This window comes from Lipotes vexillifer, unplaced genomic scaffold, assembly GCF_000442215.2.
Source record: "Lipotes vexillifer unplaced genomic scaffold, Lipotes_vexillifer_v1.1 scaffold2049, whole genome shotgun sequence".
NCBI lineage: Eukaryota > Metazoa > Chordata > Mammalia > Artiodactyla > Lipotidae > Lipotes > Lipotes vexillifer.
The window spans coordinates 179,944-190,537 of NW_006778494.1; the positions used below are offsets into that span (position 1 = coordinate 179,944).

The 10,594-nt window shown below is 55.6% G+C and overlaps 4 protein-coding genes across 6 annotated transcripts in view; 2 read left to right on the top strand and 2 right to left on the bottom strand.

Annotated features, from left to right (window-relative positions):
- CTSA (cathepsin A) overlaps positions 1-2,197 on the bottom strand; it is a 6,860-nt gene extending 4,663 nt beyond the window's left edge. The window contains exons 1-6 of one of the 2 annotated variants that reach the window (XM_007451633.1): positions 2,141-2,197; positions 1,745-1,929; positions 1,084-1,195; positions 765-815; positions 588-674; positions 203-358 (exon numbers count right to left, since the gene is read on the bottom strand). In XM_007451633.1, the coding sequence (XP_007451695.1) occupies positions 203-358; positions 588-674; positions 765-815; positions 1,084-1,195; positions 1,745-1,929; positions 2,141-2,194 (645 nt within the window). In that variant the 5' untranslated portion in view covers positions 2,195-2,197. The remainder of the gene's footprint in view (positions 1-202; positions 359-587; positions 675-764; positions 816-1,083; positions 1,196-1,744; positions 1,930-2,140) is intronic. The other variant, XM_007451634.1, reaches the window with a different exon arrangement.
- Positions 2,198-2,280: 83 nt separating this feature from the next.
- Positions 2,281-5,003, top strand: NEURL2 (neuralized E3 ubiquitin protein ligase 2). Of its 2 annotated transcripts, none has more exons than XM_007451636.1 (2): positions 2,281-3,317; positions 4,127-5,003. In XM_007451636.1, the coding sequence occupies exons 1-2, from the start codon at positions 2,576-2,578 to the stop codon at positions 4,240-4,242; spliced, it is 858 nt and encodes a 285-aa protein (XP_007451698.1). In that variant the 5' UTR covers positions 2,281-2,575; the 3' UTR covers positions 4,243-5,003. The 2 variants fall into 2 exon arrangements, with proteins under 2 accessions (XP_007451698.1, XP_007451699.1); XM_007451637.1 differs by having other exon boundaries at positions 2,287-3,317; positions 4,113-4,156.
- Positions 5,004-5,315: 312 nt separating this feature from the next.
- On the top strand, positions 5,316-6,272 carry SPATA25 (spermatogenesis associated 25). The gene is made up of 2 exons (XM_007451646.1): positions 5,316-5,370; positions 5,761-6,272. The coding sequence occupies exons 1-2, from the start codon at positions 5,316-5,318 to the stop codon at positions 6,270-6,272; spliced, it is 567 nt and encodes a 188-aa protein (XP_007451708.1).
- A 1,134-nt stretch (positions 6,273-7,406) lies between these two features.
- On the bottom strand, positions 7,407-10,062 carry ZSWIM1 (zinc finger SWIM-type containing 1). The gene is made up of 2 exons (XM_007451638.1): positions 10,022-10,062; positions 7,407-9,048 (listed from the first exon to the last, which is right to left on the bottom strand). Exon 2 carries the CDS (start codon positions 8,898-8,900, stop codon positions 7,530-7,532), a length of 1,371 nt encoding a protein of 456 aa, XP_007451700.1. The 5' UTR covers positions 8,901-9,048; positions 10,022-10,062; the 3' UTR covers positions 7,407-7,529.
- Between the last annotated feature and the right edge of the window lie 532 nt (positions 10,063-10,594).

Below are 10,594 nucleotides of genomic sequence, written 5' to 3' on the forward strand. Positions count from 1 at the left end.
TCAACGTAAAGAATGGAGCTGGCAGCTTGAGGAGTAGGTTCCCTGTTGTGGAAGGCACACAGGCCGGGGAGAGGCCAGCTAGTGGCAGGAATGTTATGAAGGAAGACTGGGTTGGAATGGAGGCGCTGACCTGTTTGACCTTTGCTAACCACAAGGCCATGACCCCAAGATGCCTCCCTTCCCTCCTGCAGCCTCCCTGCACCTGAAGGTTCATGCTGGGGTCCTGCATGACCAACACTGCCAGGGTGGGGATGTAGATGCCGGCATAGCTCTCTCCCGTCAGGAAAAGCTCGTTGTCCTTGTATTCCGGGAAGAGGCGGAAGAAATCTTTAAGGGCTTCAAAATTGCTCTGGGCCACCTGGGGATGGCAGGATGGAGGGAATCGGGAAGTGTTGGTGTTTGAGCTAGAAAGAATCTCAGAGATAATGACACCAACGCACCCTGTTTGTGCAACAGGATGTGACTTGTCCGAACCACACCACCTAGCACGCAACAGAGCCACGGATGGACTCCAAGGGCATGCTCTTTCTCTCCCCGCATCATGCCACCCAGCAAGGCTGGGGCACGTGGGCAGGCAGCGGACTCACCTCGGTGTCATTGGTTGCATAAGACTTGTCATCGGAGTAGGAAAAGCCCACCCCAGCTGGGGACTCGAGGTATAACACATTGGCAATCTACAGGGGAAGTGGAAACGGGCTAAGGAGGGATCCCCACCCCATCCCAGTGCCCAGACACCCCCACAGGACCCACAGAGGCTGCGATACCAGGTTCCAGGAATAGGGGTTGTACTCCAGAGAGGCACCATCTGGCTGGATCTGCGGAGGAAAGAGATGGCTAAGTCCCGAGAGCCAGCTGGGGGTAGGGAAGGGTCCACCGTGCTGAGTACTGTACAATCGGGCAAAATTTCTGAAAGGTACTAATAATAGTCAAGCCAATGGTACAGATGGAGAAACTGAGGCTCAGGAAACGGACACATCTTCAGAAGATCACAAAGTCCTTTTCTCCTTCTTCCCCGCTTCTTTCCTTTGGGAACCGTCCCCTCCCTGCCCCTTACCAGGGGTTACTGAGCTGCTTTACACTCACCAGGAAGGGACCGTGTTCGGTGAGGAGGCCGTCTAGGGAGCTACAGCCCGGCCCTCCATTGAGCCACAGCACCACAGGGCTGCTCTTGGGATCCTTCTGGGACTCCACAAACCTGGGAGGGAGTCAGGCTAGGATGGGTGCAGGTGGGGGGAGGGCTCCTTCCAGCCCTCCCTGCTCCCAGGCTCCTTCAGGGCTCTTAAGAACACCCCACCACCACCACCACCACCACGCCCAGGCTTCCCTGGTGGCGCAGTGGTTGAGAATCCATCTGCCAATGCAGGGGACAAGGATTCGATCCCTGGTCCGGGAAGATCCCACATGCCGCGGAGCAACTAAGCCCGTGAGCCACAACCACAGAGCCTGCGCCCTAGAGCCCGCGAGCCACAACTACTGAGCCCACGAGCCACAACTACTGAAGCCCGCGCGCCTTGAGCCTGTGCTCCACAACGAGAGAAGCCACCGCAATGAGAAACCCGCGCACCGCAACGAAGAGTAGCCCCCGCTCGCCGCAACTAGAGAAAGCCCGCGCGCAGCAACGAAGACCCAACACGGCCAAAATAAGTAAATAAATAAAATTAATTTATATTTAAAAAAAAAGAACTCCCCCGGTGGGCATCGCAGTGTCCCTCCCAACCCCGCCCTGGAAGGCAGGGCTGCAGACCAGTAGTGGAGGTGCTTGGAGCCGGAGCCTCTGAGGTAGCCAGAGTACTGGCGGAAAGACGGCTGCTTGGCCAGCCCTGGCAGGTACTGGACCTCGTCCTGGTCGGGGGCTGCCTCGCTTCGGGGTGCCCAGGAGAGCAGCAGCAGCAGCAGGAGGAATGGCGGCGACAGCGCGGCTCGGACCATCTGCGGCAGGAAGCGGGTGCCGGCTGTTTACTCGCTCGCTCGCTGCTCAGCCGCCCCTGGGGAAGAGCTGGCGGCTCATCAGCGAGGGAAGCCCAGGCCCAGGCCCAGCTCCCACCCGCTGAGCTTCCTCCGCCGCGCCGCGCCCCGCCCCGGGGGCTCCTGGATCCCTTCCAGCCTCCGGGATCTCTTCCAGCCTCCGGATTGCCCTCACCTCTGCTCCCTCGCGTCCTTGCTCTCCCGGAGGTGGCCCGCGACGGGAAGTCATGTGTACTCCGAGTCACGTGTGCTCCAGCGTCATGTGACAGTCTTCCTCCTACCCATCCTGCCCCCACGTCCCCGAACACCCGGAAGACGGAGGGGGCGGTGGCGGCGGCGGTCAAACCAGGTGAAGGTCCGTGGGCCTCGCAGGTCGTATCCCGGGCGCCGGCGGTCAGATGACCCAGGTGTGGATGGCCAGGATCCCCCAGCCTCCCGGGGACTCCGTTCTAAGCGGGATGGCTGAGCAAGCGGCGCTAGGACCCCTGGGCAGAGCCTCGGGGAAGGGAGTCAGGGGAGAAGTACCTTACATGGTGCCCCCGCGGTCACCATCTGAGCCCGCTGCCCAAAATAGCCCCCGGCGCCCGCTGGCCTGCCTTATGGCTGGGAGATGGCTGCTGCCTCCGACCCCGTGGAATTGGGTGCGCCCTGGGGACCCGCGCGCCCCGAGCCCCCTCCCACCCGCTTCCACCCGGTACACGGTGCCAACATCCGCGTGGACCCCTCCGGGACGCGGGCCACACGCGTGGAGAGCTTCGCCCACGGCGTGTGCTTCAGTCGCGAGCCGCTGGCCCCCGGCCAGGTGTTCCTGGTGGAGATCGAGGAGAAAGAGCTGGGCTGGTGCGGGCACCTGCGCCTCGGCCTGACTGCGCTGGACCCCTCCAGTCTGGCCGCCGTGCCCGAGTTTTCGCTGCCCGACCTGGTCAGCCTCGGCCACACCTGGGTCTTCGCCATCACGCGCCATCACAACCGCGTGCCCCGGGAGGGCCGCCCGGAGGCGGAGGCGCTGGCCCCCAGCTGCCCCCCAGCCCTCCTGGTGGAACCGCATCTGTGCATTGAGCAGTTTCGCATTCCCCGCGACCGCCTGGTGGGCCGCAGCCGTCCTGGGCTGTACAGCCACCTCTTGGACCAGCTCTATGAGCTGAACATGCTGCCTCCTACTGCGCGCCGGAGCCGCCTGGGCGTTCTCTTCTGCCCGCGCCCCGACGGCACGGCTGACATGCATATCGTCATCAACGGCGAGGACATGGGCCCCAGCGCCCGGGGGCTGCCAGCCGCCCAGCCCCTCTACGCGGTGGTGGACGTCTTCGCTTCCACCAAGAGCGTGCGCCTGGTCCAGGTCGAGTATGGCTGTAGGTATCCCACACCCTGGGCAGTGACCCCTCCTGGCCCAGTGTTGGGACAGGAACCTGCTAGGACTCTTGAAACAGGTAGCAAGGCCTTGGTTTCTCCAGCATTATTTTAGAAGCTGGGGAATCTGACTTCAGATTCTGCCTCTACTTGTGACCTTGGACAAGTCACTTTCCCTGGCTCTGGGCCTCAATTTACCCATCTTGGCTGTGATCGATTAGGATGCCCTCTAACTCCCTTTCTGGCTTTGCCAATATTTTCTGCATTAACCTAGGGCATGAATTCTACACCGATTTTAGATTTTGGTCCTCTTTGAGAATTATGTGCTCTTTTATTAGACAAATGCTCATCGATTTGGGCATACCAGTTTAAAGGCATCACTTTTAAACCCCATGTGAGAGCTTCTTAATCCTGAGGTCTGGTTCATGATAGCCCTGTTAAAGCCTTTTATTTATCCATCTGATGACATTTTATGAATACAGTGAATGAGAACCCTCTCTGTGTCGGGCCTGTGCAGGAGGCTGGGGGTTGCACAGGTAAATCAGATGCCACCCCTGACCCCAGAAGCTGCTAAGCGAGGGGGAGGGGAGCAGGATGGGTGCTATAATGGAAATAGGGCTGCAGAACTGGGAAAGTGTTGCGAAAGAGGTGCTTATCTCAATCCTGTGAATAGCCCCATGCCAGGCTGGGCCTGGAGAGTGAAGGGACTTGCCCAAGTTAACGACAAAGAGGGGACCAAGACCTAGATCTAGGTCTCAGCCTCGGCCCAACCCTCCCATTCCTTTTGCCTTTGACAGCCTTCTTTCCACAGTGCCGTCCCTGCAGACTCTGTGCCGCCTAGTGATCCAGAGGAGTGTGGTGCACCGGTTGGCCATTGATGGGCTCCAGCTGCCCAAAGGACTTAAGGATTTCTGCAAGTATGAGTGAAGGCCTGCGGCCACCCTGGAGCACGGCCACGTGAATGCATCCTGGCCCCAGAGGTGTGGCTGCCCTGAAGCTGGCCATACTGATACCAGCCAGGATGGAAATAAACACAGTCGTTGCTGATGCTGATCCTTGGAGGGCCTCCTTGCCCCTGAAGCCTGTGAGGGCCACTTCTTTTAGAATCACTGGGGGTCAGCAGGGTAGATGAGAGAATGAGAGAGCATTTTGATATCACCTAGACCAGTGGTTCCTAGCCTGGCTACTCATTATCTGGGATACTTAGATTGCTGGCGCCCCAGACGCCATCTCTGGAGATTCTCATTTGATTTGTCAAAGGATGAGGGCTAGACATTGTTTTTGTAAAAGCTCCCCTAGAGATTCTAAGGTACAGCCAGGATTGAGAAGCATTTCCCTAGAACAGAGGTCTCAAGTTTGGCACATGTTATAACCACTTGAGGAACTTTGAAAAAATACTAACGGGGATTATGATTTAATTGACCCTGGGATAAGTCTGGGCATCAGGATTTCTAAAAGCTTCCAAGAGCATCTAATGTGCAGCTCGGGATGAGAACCAGTGCCCTAGACCAAGTACTTCATTTCACAGATGGGAACCTGAAGCCCAGAGATGGGAATGTATTTGTCCAAGGTCACACAGCAAATGAATGAATGCAGAGTATTCCTTCTCTCACCCTACAAGGCACAAAGCATCAGACTCCTTTTATTGTATCGCTGATCATTTGCTTCCATACACATGATCTTATTTGACCCTCATAACTTCTGGTGAGGTAGTGGGCAGTCATTACCCTCATCTTACAGCTGAGGATGTCAAGGAACAAAACTGTCCAGGTGACTTGCCCAAGGTAAAGGCAAGAACCTAGAATGCCCAGTTCCCGGTCCAGTGCTCTTTTAACCCCATCCATTGTCATGTACACGTTCTAGAATGAACAGGTCAATGCCAGTGAGCCGGGTTCCAGGTGTAAAAGGGAGGGACTATGAGGTGACATTCTAGAAGGGCGGAGAGGGTAGGACAGAAGGCAGACGACTGTCCCCTCACAAACAGGGGCTTCAGAGCAGCCATGTCCTATTTCATGTCTCCACAAACTCATCCAGGTCTTCCGCCTTCCGGCCAAGGTGAGAGGGGGCTCCTGGAACTGGAGGGTGTACTACAACCTCCCCTGAGAACCTGCTTCCTGGCTCTGGGGAGGTGGAGGTTCTGCTGGGCATTTTTGGGCTGGACCTGGAGTCAATTCTCTTGGAAGAAAGCTATTCCAGAAGTCCTTGCCAACAGCCACCCACTTGCTCATTCACTCGTTCAGCAGACACTTCTCCATCACCTGTCTGCATTAGAGACTGACTGGGGCTGTGGCTATGAGTAAAACCTAATTCCCAACCACTGGACAGCCCTCTTGGGCTGGTCTTAATTGCCCCTGATCCCAGTGCTCTGCTCCTACGCCCTGCCCCTCAGGGCCTCCTCCGCAAAGAGACCAAGAATAACATTCCATCCCATTCCTGTCTCTGCAGGTGGGGCTGCTTCTCTGGGCTCATCCCTTGGCCTCTATAGTCCTGTAGAGCCAGTGGTGGTGGCCTCTGGTGGACAAGGCCCACTGAGCCAGAAAGCTGAGCAGGCGACACCAGTGCCTGAAGTGCCAGAAGCCAGGGGCTGCCCTGGGGGGGCTAGCTGGGAGCCACTGCGGCGGAAGGAGTACAGCCGGTACTGCCACAAATTCCCCCACGCGAGGCAGCCGGAGAGCCTGGGCTGGGAGGATGGCTGCTCCAGAAGCAGAGCTCCCTACCTGGGCGGCCCCAGCAGGCCTGGGCCCCTGCTGCTGTGTGGGCTGCCCTCTGAGACAGGAGTGAAAGAGGCCGGCTCCCAGCCCGACATCTGCATCCTTACCTTGGCCATGATGATCGCTGGCATCCCCACCGTGCCTGTCCCAGGCCTACGGGAAGAGGACCTGATCCGGGCAGCTCAAGCTTTCATGATGGCCCATCTGGAGCCAGTGAGGGCTGTGGAGGGGGCATGGTGGCCCTAGTGAGATCCTGGAGGGGCCGGCCTCCTGGCTCCTGCTTGTAGCGGGATGAAATAGCACCAGACACATAGGGTGGCTTCTCCGTATGGTTTTTGGGCAGGCAGGGTTGGTGGGTGTCTATGGCAGGGATGCGGATAGGGTGGTGGTTTGAACCATTCTGACAAACACCAGCCCATCAGGGCCCAGACCCCAGGAAGTTTCCAGAAACCGTTAAGCCATGCCATAGGTCTTGTCAGATTGGTTACAATGAAAATTACCAGGGTAGGAGGCCCTGCTTGGAGAGTAGAGGCTTCTTTTTGTACTGTTTTGGTACTCGATCAAAAGTTCTTGTACAAAGCCCTAGGCGAGGTGACTTCCTCTCGCCTTTTGTTTCTCACCCTGCTGAGGACAGGTGATAGGACCACAGGCAAGGAAGGAAAATTAACTCTTACTTGAGCACCCACTGGGCATCAGGCCCATTACATGCCCACTTAACCTTTAATCTTACCAGTGCTCTGGGGATCTCCATTTTTACAGATGAACCAATTGAGGCTTAGAGAGGTGACGTGACTTAAGTCACATAGCTAGTAAAAGGCAGCACCAGCCCTCAAAATTCAGACAGACGGAAGATACCAGGATTTGCACAGAATGTCAGACTCCAAAGTCTATTCTTTCCATGGTACTTCCTAAACTGCTTTCTACAAGACAAAAACCTAGACAAATGCTAAAACAGACAACATTCAACTTTAATGACCTCAGGATGGGGCAGGGTGAGGGGCAGTGAGGCTGGGAGCCTGGCTGAGCCGCTGCCTCTGGGGGCCTTTTCCTCTGTGGGTGAGGTGTCATCTCATGACTGGGGAAGCTGTTACCAAGTCCCAACCCTTGATCTCCACTCAGTGTCTTATCCCTTATCTTAGAGCAGGGGTTACCTGTTTTTATAAAGCCCTTGAGCTAAGAACGGTTTTTACCTTTTGAAAAGGTTGTTAAAAAGGGGAAAAAAAAAAAAAAAAAAAAGCCAGGAATATACAACAGAGGCTCTGAGTGGCCAGCAAGTCTAGAATATTTACTAGCGGGCCCTTTATGGGAAAGGTTTGCCGCCTCCTGTCTTAGGGAACTAGACACATAGTAGGCAGCAGGCTGCAGTGGAAGAGGAAAGCTTTGTCCTTCGTCCCTGGAAGGAGGGCCCGCGGAAGTACGACTGTGTGAATGTGTGTGTGGGTGTGTGTAGGGGGGATGTGAGCAGATACTTTGCGGATGAGCTCCTCCGGGCGTCGAGCGTAATCAGAGTTGGACCTGCTCATAAGGGCCGATCCAGCTGTCGGCCAGCTCACGCAGGGTGCTGTACCGCCGTTCAAACTCCTCCTGACTGCAGTGCTGCAGGAGCTGACCCACCTCCTCCGTGAGGAGCGCCACGGCCAAGTGCTTATCCAGGGTCTCACTCCACTTGCTGCCCACAATGTCACCGAGGCTGGCAGCAGAGCCTGCCGTCCACTCAGCTGGCAGCATGTCTGGCTGGAGCACCTGGCGGCGGGCACTGAGCATGGTGAGGATGTGGCGGCAGGGCAGACGGAAGGCCTGGTTAAAGTAGCAGCTGCAGCTGGCCGGGGTCTGGGGCTGCACCCTATGGGTGTCCTCCAGGATCTGTATGTTCACCTTTTCGGAACCAGAGCCGATGAGGTGCATGGATTTCTGGACCACGGCAAGCTCGCCCAGGCAGAGCTGGGCGGCCGGCCCTGTGCAGATGGCATTAAGGGAGTATTGGATGCGGGCTTCTACCAACTGTTCCACTTCGGGGCTTTCGGGGCTGCCATCCGAAGGGGGATGATTGTTCGGGGGACTCAGGCCCAGGCTGAAACTCGCCTTGTCTCCTGAGTTCTGCCGCAGGTATCGGAACAGGGCAGTCATGCCTTTTTCCACAGATGGGGTGGTGCCGAAGAACTGGCTGAGGACGTGGGCGGTGACCTCCAGGCCCTGGAAGTAGTGGCTGCTCTCGGCTCGGCTTCTCCAGCGGTGGGCCAACCAGATGCGGTCGTTGAGCAGCCAGTGTGAGTGGAGCTCCGGCAGCTGGGCCGGCGGGATGCAGGTGCTCAGGAGTGTATACAATTTCCTCAGGTTTCCAGCTGTGGCCGAGCACATCGTGCTCTGCAGGGAGGTCAGGAGGACCCTCTCCACGGGCTGTTCGAGGGACAGTTGATAGAACTTGCCCTGGAAGAACTTACAGATGTGGAAGGCTGAGAGCAGGACCTCAGCTGTGGGGAACTCCATAGCGAGGGTGGGCAGCAGGAGGAAGTGGGGATCCACCAGGATGGTACAGACTCTCTCCCATGCGGGGTTAAACTTCTTGAATACCTGGAGCATATGGGCCAAGCCTTCAGCATCCTCCTTGGCAGGAATGGCAAAGTAGACTGCCCGGGCAAGATGACCCTCCAGCTGCACCTGAGGTCCATCCACCAGGAAGGTATATAACACCTTGCCCCTTGGGTTATAGGTCCGGTGGATAAATAAGATTTCAGGAAAATGGGCAAAGACCCCCTGCATAAAGCAGCTTTGATAGTTGAGGGCATCTAGCTGGGCAGTCTTGCTAAGCTGATAGAGCAGCAGAGGTGGGCTTGGGTCCTCAATCAGGAGCTCATTCAGCATTGTCAGGGCCATGGGGGAGATGGGAGATGTCTAGATGCCAAGGTCAAAATATCTGCTCTGCGAGGCTGCTGTATGGAAGGCTCTCACTCTCTCTCAAGCTCCAACTAAGTTGAGGCTTGAGGCCGGACTGTAGTTCCCAGATCTTGCTCCAAAGATGGGCCTATGGAGAGGAACAGAGGTTTAAGGAGACAGTAGGGGCTTGACTCTTCAATTATGCATCCAGACAAATTTTATTGCTGATACTATGTATCAGCACTGTTCTGGGGGATACACAATAAACATGTAAACAAACAAGAATATATCAGATAATGAAGTTTACAAAGACCACAAAACAGGGTAATAGTAAGCTGGAGGAGGGAAGGATACTTTAGCCAAAGTAACCAGTGAAGTCCTCTCTGGGGGGTAGTGGGAGGATGACTTGGAGCTGAGAGCTACTTGATAAGAAGCCAGCATGGAAAGATTTGGTTCCATGAGATTTAAATGAGTGTGAAGGCCAGAGCTGCCTTTTTTTTTTTTTCCCCCTTAAAGAGCATTTTAAATATCTGTATTGCACTTTATATTTACAAATTACTTCTTGGCCTCCATTCTTTCATTGGTCCTGGTATATACAAGAGAACTGCAATTGCCCCAAACTTGCTGGGTGATCTTGGGCAAGTCAGTGACCTCTCTGAGCTTCAATCCCTTCAGCCATAAAACAGGATTAACAAATGTTCATAGTCTCTTCTCCCTCTACGTAAATCCCTCTATTAACTGCTATACTATGTTCACATGTTTCCTCTATTTAGCCCCCAAACCGGGTTACTGTCTCCATTTTACAGATGAGAAACTGAGGCTCAAAGAGGTTAAGTGACGTACCCACCATTACTTTATAAGTAGCTGGAAGTTGAGTCTTTGGCTCGGGATTCTGGCTGCTTTCCACGGTACCTGAGGTTCACAAACCAGAGACAGAGAGAGGATGTGGCCTCTGACCTCTCACCTCTAACCCGGGTGGGAGGATGTGGATGTCTGACATTCCCATTCGGAGTCTGGCCGGAGCCAGAAGAGAAGTCAACCTCCCACCCCTTTGGGAGCTGTGTCATGGTGACTGCGGTCACCAGCTGCCTCACACCTCCACCCCTTCAGAAATTACTCACCCACAGCTTGGCTCCGTCGCCATTTCTCCCTATTTGACCCTGACTCTGACTCTGACTGACCTCTGGGCTCACCAACCGCGGCGCCAGCTTCGCCGTGACTCTGGCCAATTGCCTGAGGAATTTGCTTCCGGTCTTTGGCGCTCCGACCAACCGTAGCCCGACGACTCGTGGGCGGGTGCCGTTACCAGAGATACGAGGGGCCCGGCTGGCGACAACCAATGAAAGCTTGAAGACGCTAGCATCCTGGCGAAGTCTGAGCACTGAGGCTGAAACTTTGGAGCCTCACGTGTGGGAAGAACACAGGAAGGGTGCGTTACTATGGAAACTCCCTCCGAAGCCAAAAAAAGAAAAAATAAATAGCAGTGTTGCACGGATTTTTTCTTCTCTGGTCAAATTACAAAACCCCAGGAGGGTAGGAAGGGGTGCCTATGTAATGAATGGTACAGTGTCTTCTGCCTTATGGGGAAACTGAGGGCCAGGTCTCAAATTCCGCCTCTCCAACAGGGGTCAAGGGGCCCAACTCTTGGAATTAAAGAGACCCAGATCTTGAGAGAGCTGAACTCCGGTGTTTCC

Bases quoted from the DNA above. Each gene is read 5' to 3' on its own strand.
- NEURL2 (XM_007451636.1), top strand. From the start codon at position 2,576: ATGGCTGCTGCCTCCGACCCCGTGGAATTGGGTGCGCCCTGGGGACCC. The intron at 3,318-4,126 runs GTAGGTATCCCA...TTCTTTCCACAG, and splicing joins GGTCCAGGTCGAGTATGGCT to TGCCGTCCCTGCAGACTCTG.
- SPATA25 (XM_007451646.1), top strand. From the start codon at position 5,316: ATGTCCTATTTCATGTCTCCACAAACTCATCCAGGTCTTCCGCCTTCC. The intron at 5,371-5,760 runs GTGAGAGGGGGC...CTGTCTCTGCAG, and splicing joins TCTTCCGCCTTCCGGCCAAG to GTGGGGCTGCTTCTCTGGGC.
- ZSWIM1 (XM_007451638.1), bottom strand. From the start codon at position 8,900: ATGGCCCTGACAATGCTGAATGAGCTCCTGATTGAGGACCCAAGCCCA.